We start from the raw sequence: 17,960 nt of genomic DNA, 5'->3' as shown, positions 1-17,960 counted from the left end.
CGGCTTTGACGCGTAACAGTAGTTGTGCACCAATTGTAGGCTGGGTAACTTTTTGGGATCTGCCACTAATAGCCAAAGGTGAAGGCCTCATTCTCTCTTTGCCAGTGCGTGTGTAGAATGGCATGCTTGCAATTTTTTTTTTATCGTCACTTAACTTTTGCTCAGTTACACTTCTTTTTCGCTTCAATACAGTAAATTTTTTTTTGGTTTTTGTTTTTTGCACTAATTTGAAAACACTCTGTTGTTTTACATCGCCTTGGCCAGATGACATACTGGGAACACTAACATCAGGACTGGTGACAGAACCTGGTTGCTCATTCAGATCATATGTGGACTGCTTTGAATCCATTCTGAGCGCAAACCACTGGGGAGTGCTAAAAATTATTTAGTAGATACTGCTGACAGTTATGACTTTTGACAGCCAGAAATATTAATGCACAATTAGGGAGGACACCCCAAAAGCACTGAGGAGTGCTAAAAATTATTTAGTAGATACTGCTGACAGATATGACTTTTGACAGCCAGAAATATTAATGCACAATTAGGGAGGACACCCCAAAAGCACTGAGGAGTGCTAAAAATTATTTAGTAGATACTGCTGACAGATCTGACTTTTGACAGCCAGAAATATTAATGCACAATTAGGGAGGACACCCCAAAAGCACTGAGGAGTGCTAAAAATTATTTAGTAGATACTGCTGACAGAAATGACTTTTGAGAGCCAGAAATATTAATGCACAATTAGGGAGGACACCCCAAAAGCACTGAGGAGTGCTACAAATTATTTAGTAGATACTGCTGACAGATATGACTTTTGACAGCCAGAAACATTAATGCACAATTAGGGAGGACACCCCAAAAGCACTGAGGAGTGCTAAAAATTATTTAGTAGATACTGCTGACAGATATGACTTTTGACAGCCAGAAATATTAATGCACAATTAGGGAGGACACCCCAAAAGCACTGAGGAGTGCTAAAAATTATTTAGTAGATACTGCTGACAGAAATGACTTTTGACAGCCAGAAATATTAATGCACAATTAGGGAGGACACCCCAAAAGCACTGAGGAGTGCTAAAAATTATTTAGTAGATACTGCTGACAGAAATGACTTTTGACAGCCAGAAATATTAATGCACAATTAGGGAGGACACCCCAAAAGCACTGAGGAGTGCTACAAATTATTTAGTAGATACTGCTGACAGAAATGACTTTTGACAGCCAGAAATATTAATGCACAATTAGGGAGGACACCCCAAAAGCACTGAGGAGTGCTACAAATTATTTAGTAGATACTGCTGACAGATATGACTTTTGACAGCCAGAAATATTAATGCACAATTAGGGAGGACACCCCAAAAGCACTGAGGTGTGCTAAAAATTATTTAGTAGATACTGCTGACAGATATGACTTTTGACAGCCAGAAATATTAATGCACAATTAGGGAGGACACCCCAAAAGCACTGAGGAGTGCTAAAAATTATTTAGTAGATACTGCTGACAGATATGACTTTTGACAGCCAGAAATATTAATGCACAATTAGGGAGGACACCCCAAAAGCACTGAGGAGTGCTACAAATTATTTAGTAGATACTGCTGACAGAGATGACTTTTGACAGCCAGAAATATTAATGCACAATTAGGGAGGACACCCCAAAAGCACTGAGGAGTGCTAAAAATTATTTAGTAGATACTGCTGACAGATATGACTTTTGACAGCCAGAAATATTTATGCACAATTATGGGGGACACCCCAAAAGCACTGGGGAGTGCCAAATATGAAGAAAAAATAATAAACCTCTATCCTCCTCTCTGCACTAGCGATTTTGGTTAGAGCAATTGCCAGAACAATATTGTATTCTCTGTCCCTGCTCTAATTAGCCTATGACTACACCCTGCTCTCTCCCTCTGTCAAATGGCGATGGATTGCTGTGGAGGCGTGTATTTATAAAGTTGAAGTATCGCGAGAACCGAGCCCCGAGATCCGACGACGTCACAATGACGTTCGGCCTCGATTTGGATTCGGAATGGGCGGGAGAGTACCGAGCTGCTCAGCTTGGTACTCGGATACCCAAAGTTCGGGTGGGTCCGGTTCTCGGATAACCGGACCCGCCCATCTCTAGTCAAAATGGAGATATTATAAGGGATAGCAACATTGGCAGGAGGAAATATGATGATCTCGTATTTGGAGATGTTGAAGTTATTATTTAGGAATCATTGCTTTGTAATCTATTTAATGCTTATAAGTTCACTAAACATAAAAGGTAAGTTGCCCATTCTTTCTCCAGACAGTTGCATATTATTTCCATTATTATATTGACCACTTTCCCTTCTCACCTCCTTTATGCATCGTTTGTTGAGAGATGAATTTCTCCAGTTGGGTTCGCAGTGGAATTTCCACCCCATACCGTCCATGTGTCCCATCATCCACCAGAATAAAGTGTGTGTGGTTGTTATCCATACAGCACAATGCCCCCTGAGATCCTTCATCCATTGGGTACAGGGCTGGAGCTCCACCCTATAGTAATCATATAAAGAGAGAACATCAAATAAATTGATTTGCACCTAAACCTTGCAGTGATCTTGCTACTTTCTGGTGAAATGTAAACCATAGAGCGTACATCTACCCAAAAGATGTAAAATATGTAAGTGTTCCCAACAGGGACTTAAATGTATATGAGCCAGAAGACACTCTGAAGCATACATTGGATGATTGACTATTATCCCTCCAAAACAAACAGATTTTATTCATAAACATACTGCTTATGTATCTGTAAGATAGTGCACATAGTTTGTCCCCATTCCAGGTCATGATATGGTAGCACCGCCTGCCATTTCCATGTGAGTAGGAAAAACTGGGCCTCCTCCCCTGTCTGGAGAGGTTCATTGCCTAGGCTAATGTCAACAATGGACAGTGAATGCTTGGACATGTGTATAGAACACTGTAGTCATGGATAATAAGATAAACAGAACTATAGTCATTTGTCCCAACTTCGTTTCATACGTCAGATACAAGAGAAGGTTTTGGGTGCTGCCATTGATACAGTCTATTTCTTCTGACGTTATGACGGAGTGTAAACCAGGATTCCTCATGGTGACTGGTACATTCTGTACCCACTGTATTGTGTACTTACACTATATGGACAAAAGTATTCGGACACTTCACCATAAAACCAGCAGGGACTGTAATGACAATGTATTCAAATACATATACTTTAATATGGAGTGGCAACCCACAAGATGTTGGATTTATTCTGTGGGAATTTGTGCCCATTCATTCTGTAGAGTATTTATGAGGTCAGGCACTGATGTTGGACGAGAAAGCCTGGCTCACAATCTCCGTTCCAGTTCATCCCAAGGACGTTTGTTGAGGTTGAGCTCAGGGCTCTGGGTGGGCCAATAAAGTTTTTCCCACACCGAACTCATCAAATCATGTCTTTGTAGTCTTTGCTTTGTACACTGGGTCACAGTCATGTTGGAATAGAAAAGGGCCTTCCCCAAACTGTTGCCACAAAGTTGGAAGCATAGCATTGTCCAAAATGAATTGGTATAATGAAACATTAAGATTGCTCTTCACTGGAGATAAAGGCCTAGCCTAAACCCTGAAAAACAGCACCATACCATTATTCCTCCTCCACCACCAAATGTCACAGTTGGCATAATGCAGTCAGGCATGTAACGTTCTCCTGGCATCTGCCAAACCCAGACTCGACCATCTGACTGCTAAACAGAGAACCATGATTCAGGACTCCACAGAACACTTTTCCACTGCTACACAGTCCAGTTTCAGTGTACTTTACACCACTCCATCCGATGCTTGGCATTGGTCTTGGTGATGTGAGGCTTGCATGCAGCTGCTCGGCCATGGAAACCCATTCCAGTAAGCTCCCGACGCACAGTTTTTGTGCTTACATTAATGCCAGTGAAACTTTGGAACTCATCAGATATGAAATCAGCAGAGCGTTGGCGACTTTTACGCATCATGCACATTAGCAGTCGTTGATCCCACTCTGTAATTTTACGTGGTCTTCCGCTTTGTGGCTGAATTGCTGTTATTCCTAAATGCTTCCACTTTCTAATAATATCACTTACAGTTGACCATGGAATATCCAGCAGGGATGAAATTTCACAAACCGTCTAATTGCAAAGGTGACATCCTATCAAAGTACCATGCTCAAAGTCACTGAGCTCTTCAGAACGACCCATTTTGCATCACAAGTGTTTGGAAATGGAGCCTGCATGGCTAGCTGGTTTGATTTTAAACCAGTCTGATTGAAACACCTCAATTCAATAATTAACAGGTGTGGCCAAATAATTTTGTCCATATAGTGTATGTGTTGAATGGTTTGTACCATTGGAGGAGCGGTGTATGGGGACAGCATTAAGCTGAAAATAATGTAGAAGATTCCTCAGACTGAATACATCTGTTTGGGACATCAGAGGTTGTGGTGGGAATTTATGGACTAGTTTTCCAGCTGAGGAAACTCATCCACCACTTGGATTATTTCAGTACACGTTCCCTTTTCATGGACGAAGAAGTAAACTAAATGGTAGAGTGGTCTCCTACAGGTTAAATCTGGTGCTTTCAATTCTCAGGAGATTCTAATAGATATGATTGAGAGACCAAGTACAAATACTCCACCTCTATATGCCCAGTACAATCGTTCCATGTTTAGTTGAATTGATGTGGAGAAAGCATGAGATAGACTGAAAACTTTATTTTTTTTACACACAGTACTTTCATGTATTCCACTTTCCTTTAGGATGTTAGCTGTCACAAGTGGGGCCCTCTTTCATCATGTTCTCGTTCCACTATAGGAAGGGGAGGTGAGGGGGATGCATGACGGCACAAATTGCGTCATTCTGTACCCCTCTTCCCACAGTGAAATGCCATGGTTGTGTAATCGCACTGTGGGGCCGTCTCTAAAATGACACAATTTTCCGCAAACTGGACGCAATCTAGATGTTGATGTAAAGCATGCTCTCCTGGGGTCCAGGCGAACTACCTGAAATTCAGGAGTGTGTGGAACATTTCGGGAGAGTAGGAAAGTATGCCTTAGCCCTGTTTTCTTTATTCAAGGCCTACTTCATGTTGGACACTGCCATCACTCTTATTCACTGTCACACAAATAACGTGATCTGATAGTTACAATAGGTAATCCCATTTTTGTCAAGAAATAATTGCCTTTCTGTAACACCACTGGTGCAGTCCTCTAACATTGTCTATAGCGATGTCCTTTAATTAGACGGTTTTGGTTGCTAATTAAAGAACAATATTCAACAAAAAGACAAAAGACAACCCTCCAGCATTGGCTCCAAAGGGAAATCCCTCCAATATGCTTATTTAAAGAAAAAATGGCAAATATCTTTAGTATGTATTGGGTGGAGGCTGCATTAGAAAAAGAAGAAGTTGAAAACAGTTTTGAAACTTGGGAGTGTTACTTTGACTCCCTATCTCATTCCACTAAGGAACAAATTCTGAAATGTTTTCAACATACCACTAGGTATGAGCTATGAAATGTGGCAGATGACCCACCAATTCAACTTTGATTAAGTGCTATATACCCCATGTCTTCTTTGCAGTATGTTGGTGTTTGTGTGTGTGTGTGGGGGGGGGGGGGTGATGTCCCACGTGGTAATACATTGTCACACTGGAACCATGTAAAAGCTTTGTCAAGTAATAAAAATGAGAATAAGCATCATTTTGAAATGGTACTAGTCGTGAACTGGTTAACTTTCAGTTTTTTTTAAGTTAGGTTATGTGGCTATGTACATCTGCGGCATGTGTTACCTCAATTTCATTGTAATTCTACATAGCATTTTAAAGTAAATAAATTTAAGAATAAAATAACGATTTTCATTTCCAAGTTATCTGTGTGTAATCTGATATTTAGTAGATGTCTGGTCCTTGTACAATTATGTTTAGTCTAATATTTTATTATGTAATGTGTTTTGCTGTCTGTGTTTTGTATACCACTGTACATTTCGTGAATGGTGCTGTGGAACTTTTGTGGCACATTATAATCTAAAAATGGTTCATGGGCAGCACGGTGGCTTAGTGGTTAGCACTTCTGCCTTACAGCACTGGGGTCATGAGTTTGATTCCTGACCATTACCCTATCTGTGTGGAGTTTGTATATTCTCCCCGTGTTTGCGTGGGTTTCCTCCAAGTGCTACGATTTCCTCCCATACTCCAAGAACATACTAGTAGGTTAATTGGCTGCTATCAAATTGACCCTACTCTGTCTGTCTGTGTATGTTAGGGAATTTAGACTGTAAGCTCCAATGGCCAGGGACTGATGTAAGCGAGTTCTCTGTACAGCGCTGCGGAATTAGTGGCGTTATATAAATAGCTGCTGATGATGATAGTAAGTTTTCTGTGTGGAATGTAGAGTACTATACTGATAACTAGAGGTCATTCCTATGTCTGCACATTGATTTTAGTGGTTCTCTACTGATGCTGTAATTAAGATACTCACCTACGGTGTGAAAAGTGAGAATGATCACTATTGGGCACACATGGGAGAATGGGCACCTTCATTTCCAAGTGCTGAGGAATCTGTTGCCCCATTAGATGTTCAATAACAATGTTTCTATGCATTTTAATCTGTATCTTTTACTTCCCAAATAACCTTATTATACACCCACAGCTTTTATTTTGTCTCTTAGTAGAGGTTACTGTATGGGTTAATAATCCCCACCCCCCTAATTCTACTTCTGTACATCCTAATTAAGTTTAAATTCCAGATTATGTTCATTCTACATTCTCCATACTGTGCTGTATTCTATTTATTTCTACATTTTTGTTTCTTAAAGTTATTTTGTTACCAACTTTGTGTATTTGTTTTATTGGGTAAGGGGGGGGGGGGTCACTAGGAATTAATGTACATAACAAACATTGATGGCCTTTAAGGAAAAATACAAAGGAGCTGAGAGTTGATGCATTAATGTCTATGTGGGTGACGTCCGGGGCAGTAAAATTTGGGACAGAGAAAGACAGAATTGTGTTTCCATGTAATCTGTGATCTCCAAATTGTACAGTGCTGCAAAGTATTATGGGATTTTACCGCCTCACTGAGGAGATATTTTCTGTTATGGACGATGCCCCAGGTGGCGATGCCGATCAGGACAATCTCGTCTTGGCCTCCACTGAAATCCCGTACAGCTTCCCCCACATATTTCATTACCCCAGCATGGGATCCTCCGGTAATGATCCAGGCCCCTGAATGGAAAGACAGATGAAAGGTTACCCGGCCCTGTGGGAGGTACTCCAGTGAGAGGAATTCTTCCATTACCTGACTCTACTTCTTAGCACCCAAAGACCCACAAGCTTATTTTAAACTCTGTCCTGCTAAATCAAACACTGAGAAATACAAGATTTGAATCAGCTCCTAGAGCTCAAAGTTCTTCTCTACCATTATCAGTCATCTAAGTTTGCAAGTTTCATACAAAAACTGTACGTTGATATTTGGACAAGCAAATCCATAATTCTATTTCCTTCTATACTGTTGGCCTAATTTGCCTCAATAATATATTTATTGTCTTGTAAGGGAGGCCGGTCATCTGCAAACCCAGCTCTGAGGCTTAAGAAGGAAATATAGGACATTTCCCTGTCCCGGAATTATGGAAAGATTTTAGCAGAGGACAGAAATTAAAGGGTCAAAAAAATGGACAGAACAAGAGCACAAGACTAGCAGGGAAAAGGATATGAGGCATTGGGGAAAGGAGTATGGACATACCGATACTGAAGCCCTTACCAGTGCTCTGTGCTGCTTTCACAAGGCCCCGACTGAACTGGTTTTTCAGTCTTGGGCTAATGCTGAAGTTTTTGGCCCCTCCGGTCACTGATATCAGAAGGCTGGGTATACTGAGACCCCATTGTTGAGTCATGAGGTCATACAATATGCTGGGAGAAGTGTTGCATGACGCCCGTACATACTGTAGAGAAACACAATCCAGTGTAACTTACTTATACACTGTAGTTAAACAGATATAAGAAATATTGTATAAAAGCACCACTCGTTTTTATGGGATAAAACCTGAATACCTACACTGTAATCACAGACTGCTCCATTTTGTCTCTGAGAGCACCACAAGTGCTCAACTCAGACAAAAACTTAGACACAAGTGGTCCTTCAGACATAAGCTTAGATACATGTGCTCACGTTAGACATAAATTTAGGCACAAGTGCTGCTCACCTTAGACATAAGCTTAGATACAAGTGCTTACCTTAGATAATTGCTCGCCTTAGACTTAAGCTTAGACATAAGTGCTCATATTAGACATCAGCTTAGACACAGATGGTGTAATTAGACATAAGCTTAGATACAAGTGCTCACCTGAACATAACCTTCAGAAAGACATGCAGAATTGTGTACTCACCTTTGCCCATGTCCTACTGGTTCCTGAGAACGTCATATCTCCATGGGCATCACTTGGGAATTCTCGGACATGTTTCTGAGGGTCCCACGTGGTTTCAGGAAACACATCAGGAACTGTCATACCCTGGAAGTGTAATTCTCTGGATTGGCCACAGCCGCAGGTTTCTCTGAGCAATGAAAAAGGAAATGATAATATCATCTCTTCCTTGTATCCACTACAGATGGAGGAATACATTTCAAAGATTCACTTTCCATGAATTAAATTGTGGTTCCCGATTCTCCCAAAGTTTCGATGAATAATTTACACTCACTGGAGTATCAGGCCAATCACAGTGGAATGGAAACATAAAGTAGCCAATCAGCAAGCATTAACAATGTCACATGTCTATACCCTTATAACAGGCGCATACAGCTGCTCGGACGCTCATTCTTCCTGGATGATACAGGGGGTAAACGTCTATGAATGCTCTGTGACTATTAGTATTAGAGTACTGTATTTATTACACATTGTATACCCTCTGTACAACACTGACCACTGCAAAACACAATTGTGAGTACTTGTTAAAACTCTACAACCAGAAATTGAGAAAATTTTGTGCGACATCTGAAAGGGACTCTGCACTTCCACATTGCAAACAAACACACAAACCATTCATAGAAGAGGAAAAGAAAATATACATAGAGTGCATATACATCAATGGGCGCTATACAGTATGTACATGGGGCATACATTTCAAAAGTCATTGTGTTCTTTGGGACTTAAGCACTAATTAGTTGTTTTACTCAATTTTATTTTTAAATAAATGTCCCGTGTACATACTTTGTAGTGTCCACTGATGTAAATCCCCTCTGTGTATAATTTTGTTTATTAGTGGGGTACAGTTAGTGGGGTACAGTGATTTACATTATAGGTTGCCACATTTTTTTGTACATTTTTTCCATATTGAAGTAAAGGAAATATGTCTGAGATATATTATTATTATCCTTTAAGATTTTTGCAGCACCATACAGATTACAAACAGTAGGCCATACAGGTTATAACAACACAGAACAAAAAATAAGTAATACCAAGACTCCAAAAGTTCCAAGCATAGCTAGTACAGTGAGGTTGGAAGAAGAAGAATGGCTATAGAGACAGGGAAGAAAAGGACCCTGCTCGTAAGAGCTTACATCTCAAAAGAATGGCAAACAGACAAGTGGGGGTCAGTGGAGGGGGTCTAGCACAAGAAGAGGGCCTTAAGGGATGGGGAAGAGAGGCGAGGAACTCAAGCATGGATTTTGAGCAACAAATCAGTTTTAAGTGTCGGTTTGAAGGTGCACAGACTAGGGGAGAGTTGGATAGATCGAGGGAGGTTGTTCCAGTGGAGGGTGGCAGCCCTAGAGAAATGTTGAAAAGAACTCTGTAGGGTAAGGGGAGCTAGCATAAGGCAGAAAAGAGAGGGAGAGGAATATAAGTCTAGCAGCCGCATTAAGTATAAAATAAAGGAGGGCAAGGTGGGAGTGGGAGAGACCTTTGAGGAGAAGTTTACAGAAATTGAGATGGGAAATAATAAGAGTGTGGACAATGGTTTTGGTGGCATCCTGTGATAGGAAGGGCTGGATGTGGGCGACAGGATTATGCAAGAGATTGAATGTGGGGGCAAAGGAGAGTGAGGAGTTGGGGGTACAGATGAGATGGTGGTATTGTTAACAGTGATAGACAGGTCAAGGTGGGATGGAGATCTAGAAGGAGGGAAGACAGGGAGTTTGGTTTTAGCAATATTGATTTTGAGAAAACGTGAGGACATCTAAAAGGAGGAGGTGGATTGGCAGTCTGGTACACATGAGAGGACGGGAGAGGAAGAGAGATATCAGTAGAAGAGGGGTAGAGTTGAATGTCATCGGCATAAAGGTGATATTTGAGACCAAAGCAAATGATTAGTTCACCCAAGGAAGTGGTGAACAGCGAAAAGAGAAGAGGGTCAAGAACAGAGCCCTGAGGGACTCCTACAGGGAGGGGGAAAGTGGGGGGGGGGGTGAACATGAAGTGGATACAGAGATGAAACAGCTGGCGAGGTATGAGGTGAACCATGCGAGGATGGAGTTAGAGAGGCCAAAACAAAGAAGGTTCTGCAACAGGACGGGTGGTCCACAGTGTCAAAGACTGCAGAGAGATGCAGAAGGATGACTAGGGAGAAGTGATCCCTGGATTCAGCCAAGTTGAGATCGTTGGTATCAGGGAGTTTGGTTTTAGCAATATTGATTTTGAGAAAACGTGAGGACATCTAAAAGGAGGAGGTGGATTGGCAGTCTGGTACACATGAGAGGAGGGGAGAGGAAGAGAGATATCAGGAAAAGAGGGGTAGAGTTGAATGTCATCGGCATAAAGGTGATATTTGAGACCAAAGCAAATGATTAGTTCACCCAAGGAAGTGGTGAACAGCGAAAAGAGAAGAGGGTCAAGAACAGAGCCCTGAGGGACTCCTACAGGGAGGGGGAAAGTGGGGGGGGTGAACGAGAAGTGGATACAGAGATGAAACAGCTGGCGAGGTATGATGTGAACCATGCGAGGATGGAGTTAGAGAGGCCAAAACAAAGAAGGTTCTGCAACAGGAGGGGTGGTCCACAGTGTCAAAGACTGCAGAGAGATGCAGAAGGATGACTAGGGAGAAGTGATCCCTGGATTCAGCCAAGTTGAGATCGTTGGTATCTTTGGTCAGGTGGTTTCGGTGGAGTGGAGGAGACAGAAGCCAGATTGAAGAGGATCAAGGAGGGAGTTTTCCAGGAGGTAGCTGGTTAGGGGGTTGCAGACATCTCAAAGGGAAGGCAAACAGACAAGTGGGGGTCAGTGGAGGGGGTCTAGCACAAGAAGAGGGCCTTAAGGGATGGGGAAGAGAGGCGAGGAACTCAAGCATGGATTTTGAGCAACAAATCAGTTTTAAGTGTCAGTTTGAAGGTGCACAGACTAGGGGAGAGTTGGATAGATCGAGGGAGGTTGTTCCAGTGGAGGGTGGCAGCCCTAGAGAAATGTTGAAAGAACTCTGTAGGGTAAGGGGAGCTAGCATAAGGCAGAAAGGAGAGGCAGAGGAATATAAGTCTAGCAGCCGCATTAAGTATAAAATAAAGGAGGGCAAGGTGGGAGTGGGAGAGACCTTTGAGGAGAAGTTTACAGAAATTGAGATGGGAAATAATAAGAGTGTGTACAATGGTTTTGGTGGCATCCTGTGATAGGAAGGGCTGGATGTGGGTGACAGGATTGTGCAAGAGATTGAATGTGGGGGGCAAAGGAGAGTGAGGAGTTGGGTGAACAGATGAGATGGTGGTATTGTTAACAGTGATAGACAGGTCAAGGTGGGATGGAGATCTAGAAGGAGGGAAGACAGGGAGTTCTGTTTTAGCAATATTGATTTTGAGAAAACGTGAGGACATCTAAAAGGAGGAGGTGGATTGGCAGTCTGGTACACATGAGAGGAGGGGAGAGGAAGAGAGATATCAGGAGAAGAGGGGTAGAGTTGAATGTCATCGGCATAAAGGTGATATTTGAGATCAAAGCAAATGATTAGTTTACCCAAGGAAGTGGTAAACAGCGAAAAGAGAAGAGGGTCAAGAACAGAGCCCTGAGGGACTCCTACAGGGAGGGGGAAAGTGGGGGGGGGTGAACGAGAAGTGGATACAGAGATGAAACAGCTGGCGAGGTATGATGTGAACCATGCGAGGATGGAGTTAGAGAGGCCAAAACAAAGAAGGTTCTGCAACAGGAGGGGTGGTCCACAGTGTCAAAGACCGCAGAGAGATGCAGAAGGATGACTAGGGAGAAGTGATCCCTGGAATTCAGCCAAGTTGAGATCGTTGGTATCTTTGGCCAGGTGGTTTCGGTGGAGTGGAGGAGACAGAAGCCAGATTGGAGAGGATCAAGGAGGGAGTTTTCCAGGAGGTAGCTGGTTAGGGGGTTGCAGACAACCCACTCGAGTAATTTAGAGGTATAGGGCCGAAGTGAAATGGGGCGGTAGTTAGAAAGTGATGTGTGGTCAAGATTGGGTTTTTGAGAATGGGAATGATAAGGGCATGTTTAAAGGATGAAGGGACGATGCCAGTGCAGAGTGACAGGTGAAGATGTCTGCGAGGTAGGAGCAGGCAGTGGGGGAGAAGAAGCGAAGGAGGTGAGGTGGGGTGGTATCCAGGTCAGGGATGCACCCAGGGGGGTTTCCTAGTTCTTGTAAACACCCCCTTCCACCCTGGGGCACTGTATGCTTGAAGAGACTGACCTCTTCCCCCAGGACAAGCCATTTTACAGTTTCACTTTTTCAGTTTCTCACAATTTTGCCTAAGAACACAGCCATGAATAAAGAATTTAGAGGATGGCCTGGTGTCAAGAAGACCAGCAAAGAAGCCACTTCTCTACAGGAAAAACATCAGGGACAGACTGATATTCTACAAAAGATACAGTTATTTAACTGCTGAGGACTGGGGTAAAGTCATTTCTCTGATGAATCCCCTTTCAGATTGTTTGGGGCATCTGGAAAAACGCTTGTCCGGAGAAGGAAAGGTGAGCGCTATCATCAGTCCTGTGTCATGCCAACAGTAAAACATTCTGAGACCATTCATGTGTGGGGGTTGCTTCTTAGCCAGGGAAGTGGGCTCACTCACAATTTTGCCTAAGAACACAGCCATGAATAAAGAATGGTACCAAAACATCCTCCAAGAGTAACTTCTCCCAACCATCCAAGAACAGTTTGGTGAGGAGCAATGCCTTTTCCAGCATGATGGAACACCTTGCCATAAGGCAAATGTGATAACTAAGTGGCACAGGGATCAAAACTTCAAAATTTTCTGTTCCATGTCCAGGAAACTCCCCAGACCTTAATCCCATTGAGAACTTGTGGTCAATCCTCAAGAGGCGAGTGGACAAACAAAAACCCACAAATCCCGACAAGCTCCAAGCATTAATTAAGCAAGAATGGGCGGCCATCAGTCAGTATGTGGCCCAGAAGTTGATTGACAGCATGCCAGGGCGAATTGCAGAGGTCTTCAAAAAGAAGGGTCAACACTACTAATATTGACTCTTTGCATAAACTTAATGTAATTGTCAATAAAAGCCTTTGACACTTATGAAATGCTTGTAATTTTACTTTAGTATACCATAGTAACATCTAACAAAAAGGTCTAGAAACACTGAGGCAGCAAACTTTGTGAAAACCAATATTTGTGTCATTCTCAAAACTTTTGGCCATGACTTTACTATTCATTTAATTTTGGGGTTTTGGGGGGGAAATGGGTATTTTTATTAAAGGTGAATGCCATTAATTTACTGTCCAGGGTTGGTTGCTAGAAGGCCTAATTATTAAGCGTGGATGCTTTGGATTTACTGCTGCTGTGTTCACTTTTTGATGGGATTTCTATATCATTTCTATATCATATACCTGTCCTTTTTCCAAACAGGGATTGAGACAAGCAGCCACTGAGTTTAGGACACAAAAAACAGCAATAAGTAGTGAAAGCAGCAAGAATAGTTAGGAGAGAGTTGGACAGTCTGCCAACTGTCCTGATTCTGGTGAGTCAGTCCAAATTTTGGGGACTGACACATTCAGTCAGGACTTTGTTCAGACTGTGGGGACAATTGGGAGGTATGTCCCGCTTCACAAAGCTCTGCTCCTGATCAGGAGCTGCATGTACCTAGCAGTAGTGAACACAGCATTGCCCATGTATATGATGGGGATAGAAAGAGTTGAAGAGCAGCCAAGCACTGTCTAAAAGCATACGCCCCCATGTATGCTGATCACGCCCACTGGCGGCATAGCGTGGAAACCCCGCCCTAGAAACCCTGCATATGCCATTGCAGGTGGCAGGTAGACAAAGAAGAGGAAAGAATGAGAGAGTGGACTTCTTCACCCGAAATAGGGACAAAGAGCACCAGAGGTGGTTGCTGGAGGATGGTGAAGCGAAGGGTGTGGCAGGAGAATGAAACGAGGAAGAGATATTAAGTCAGATTTATTCAATTTTGGAGGAGAAAAAGGAGGCAAAGTCGATGGCAGATAGGGAGAGCGGGATGGGAGGGGGGGGGGGAGAGGAGAGAGTTGAACGTGGCAAAGAGGCGGAGTGGATTGGAGGACTGAGAAGATAAGGGGGACTTAAAGATTGTAACAAGATAATTAATGTTATTCACTTTACTTGTCCATCCATTTTATTCATCTAACTTCTGTTATTTTACTATTTGCCATGTTCACCACTCACCCACTATCTACAGCCCCGGCGGCTGTACATACAATACCCCAGTGTTCCGAATCTACAGAAACCTGTGTCAATCCCAATTAGCACTAGCAGATCATGAGCGCGGAGTCTAACAAGTTCCCTGGTGTTCACCAAGAACTTCCGCAAGGCAGGATGGGTTTGCTGCCAATAACTCGCAGACTCCGGCCCCCTGGACTGCCTTAGGATGTAACAACAGGGTCTAAAGGAGAGAGAAGTACCTTGGAGATGCAGCACAAACACGAACACAGTAGCTGTACTAGAATGGTCTAACAGGCCCGGATCTGGTACATGGAGGTACAGGCGGAGGATAATCAGACAGGCTAGGATCTGGTACATGGTAAGTCAGGCAAGGAATGGTCAGGCAAGCCGAGTTCGGTACACAAGAATTTCGCAAACAAGGTCAGACAGGCAGAATTCGGTACACAGAATATCCAGCAGCACTTGGTCAAACAGGCAGAATTCGGTACACAGGAGATCAACAGCGCTAAGTCAAGCAGGCAGAGTTTGGTATACAGGGGAATCCAGCAGATAGCAACACACAATGAGCAGCTCAAAAGGTCAGCAGCACAGCCAACAAGTTGCACTGACACTGTGCAAGTGTCAAAACCAGAATTAAATAGAGTGGCAAGTTTGAAAAACCCGCCCGACAGACGAGTCATGTGACCCGCCAACCCCGGAAGTGCCGTAGTTTTCCAGATCCAGTAGTTGCAAGCGGCGCTCCATGGCTACGGGTAGCTGAATATTTGTTGATGCTGACTGACTTCTCTGTGTTTTCATGTATTGTGAATGTGATGATTCTCCAGACGGCGTTATGTATTCAGTGAACATTTGGCCATTTGGAATGATTTATACATCAAATCAAGATGAGGAATCATAGAAATTCAGAAAAATTTCAACTACATCTACTGAGCTCTACTTATTCTCATATGACTAGATATAAAATCCATAGTACAGAAGGGGTCAATCCAACATTTGTTACAGTGATACACACAGATATTGCTCATTATCCCATTCTCATATTAATTCATATAAGAAAATATACAAACAAACTTATTTATTTATAAAGTATTTACCCTGATTCTTGTGGGATAAAAGCAACACATTCTTTTTTCTTAATATTCCTTGACACCCATGAGTTGAGAACATCAATCTGTGAATTACAGATAAATAATAATAATAAGAAAAAGCAGCACAAGAGTGGTCAGTGAGGAGGTGACAGCATAAGAGTGGTCAGAGAAGAAGAGACAGCACAATAGTGGTCAGAGAAGAAGAGACAGCACAAGATTGGTGAGTAAGGAGGAGACACCACAATAGTCATCAGAGAAGAGGGGACAGACAAAGTGGCTAAAAATGAAATATTAGAGCAATAAATTGTTTAAAGATAAGGACAGAAAGACAAACATAAACATCTGGGATGATCATAGTTTGAGGGACACAATCATGATCCAATACTGAACAACTGCAATGATATTGGAACTATACCCTATAGAGGGTATCAAGTGAGGTTATTGAGTCTAGTCTATAAGCAGGAATTCAGTCTTTTGTTCCAAACATTTAAGCCTGCATACCAGCATCAAGGGCACCTCATTATATGCAGGTCCTATACTGACCTATATGCTCCAATCATCATTAAAGTGCAGTTAAAATCATATGCACTCACCTCCCAGGTACAGGGGATTACGTCTAGCAAGGGCTGTCTTGTGAGCCACACCCAAAAGGCCTTATATAGGCCTGAAAGACAGCTACCAACATAGCAACCTCAGTTTCTTTCTGCTTATGTGAATTCTGACCTAAAGTGTGTGAAATTAAAGGAGGGGGACGTTGTGTATTGTATTTGTCTCATGCCCTTTGTTGGGGATACCCTGATCTGGTGTTAAAAAAACATTTTCGGGTGAACGTTAAAACTTTGAACTTTCCAATGTAATAAAATGCAAGTACATATTTCCTTCTGTAGTGTGTAAATTGAACAGAGTTGTAATTAATTTAGTGTGATGTGTTCGTGTGAAATATCTCACATTTGCTTCATCCAAAAATTTTGGTGATGCTTTCTTCCGTTTCTTTGTATCAGCGGTGGAGGGACGGTACGGAGACTGCAAGTTGCCCCTCTTGTGATGCTCAACCCCATCCACTTGGTCCTGATTTCTGGTCTTACTCTTTGTATTCCCCATAGTATCTGTGACAGTGAACACTGGGCCCTAGGGGACTTCTCATCCTGAGAGAGAAAAAACAAGGGAGCTTGAAACGGACAGAGTGATGATACAACATGAGTACACCCCCCACCTTCCATTGTGTAACAAGAGCACCCAGGACATCACTCTTACATTACCGTCAAACTCAGGAACAAGAGGTCCCAGAGCACAACACAAATACACACAATAATAAGAGGACCTAGGACATCACCATCACACATTGTGCAATAAGAGGTTTCAGAGCACAACACTAACAAACATACTAATGGAGACCCAGGATATCACCGTCACATCATTACCACACTGGGTAAATTAGAAGCCTAAGGGCTCCCCAAAAACACAAAATCTAATAAGAGAACCCAGGATATCAACGTCACACATTGTGTATTAAGAGAGGACACCACATCACACTGATTAATAAAAGGCCCTCAGATACCCCAAAAACATAAAAAGGGGGTTTAGTCAGCACACCCAAATATTTCATACAATGTGTATGAAAAGGTGTATCACTGTTGTGACAGACTTTACATAATAAAGGAGGGGGAGTCTCAAATGTGGGCAAGTATGGCTTAAATGCAGAGTTAATACCTTGCCATCTCAACTGGTGTATATCATTACAATGCATATACAGATGCATACAGGTGCCCTTAATGTATTGTGGGAGTCTCAATATCAAGATGTAGGTACTTTATAGAGGTTCATTGCAGAATAAAAGAAAATTACCCTCAAAAAATGTGAAACACTTGCACCCAACGTAGTGTTTATGAGTCAAACACATAAGATTATGGACTGGTTGTCGGTTCAGATGATAATGGATAATGTGAGTCTCTATAATTCCCTTTATCAAATTGTGACACAGGTCTGTCTTTATTTAGTCACAACTAAGCTGACTTTGAGGACAGTATGTAAGGTCCTAATAGAGGATTGTTTCGTTATTGTTTGTCTGAGAGGCATGTTGGTATCAGTAGCTAATATGGAGTACTGGTGTTGTATTGCCATTTGGAGGCTTCTGGGGTACCTCTTAGTAAGTTAGCTCTCAATATAAAAACACATATGTATGGCCCAAATATATGGGACTCTCACTGTTTAGAGTTAGGACCACTCTATTAGAAAAAGCGCCGTGGAGTGGCAGGTTGCTTTCCATACATTTACAAATGTG

The 17,960-nt window shown here is 42.4% G+C and overlaps 1 protein-coding gene across 1 annotated transcript in view; it reads right to left on the bottom strand.

Moving 5' to 3' along the window:
- The window catches only part of LOC142140692 (transient receptor potential cation channel subfamily M member 2-like), a 118,177-nt gene extending 101,325 nt beyond the window's left edge, over positions 1-16,852 (bottom strand). Inside the window, 6 exon segments of the mRNA XM_075198480.1 lie at positions 2,340-2,520; positions 7,070-7,224; positions 7,760-7,940; positions 8,386-8,551; positions 15,686-15,762; positions 16,628-16,852. Of these exon segments, the coding sequence (XP_075054581.1) occupies positions 2,340-2,520; positions 7,070-7,224; positions 7,760-7,940; positions 8,386-8,551; positions 15,686-15,762; positions 16,628-16,780 (913 nt within the window). The 5' untranslated portion in view covers positions 16,781-16,852.
- Between the last annotated feature and the right edge of the window lie 1,108 nt (positions 16,853-17,960).

This window comes from Mixophyes fleayi, chromosome 2, assembly GCF_038048845.1.
Source record: "Mixophyes fleayi isolate aMixFle1 chromosome 2, aMixFle1.hap1, whole genome shotgun sequence".
In the NCBI taxonomy this organism is placed as follows: Eukaryota; Metazoa; Chordata; class Amphibia; order Anura; family Limnodynastidae; genus Mixophyes; species Mixophyes fleayi.
Note: the sequence above shows the minus strand (reverse complement) of the source record. Positions and strands in the feature narration are given on the sequence as shown.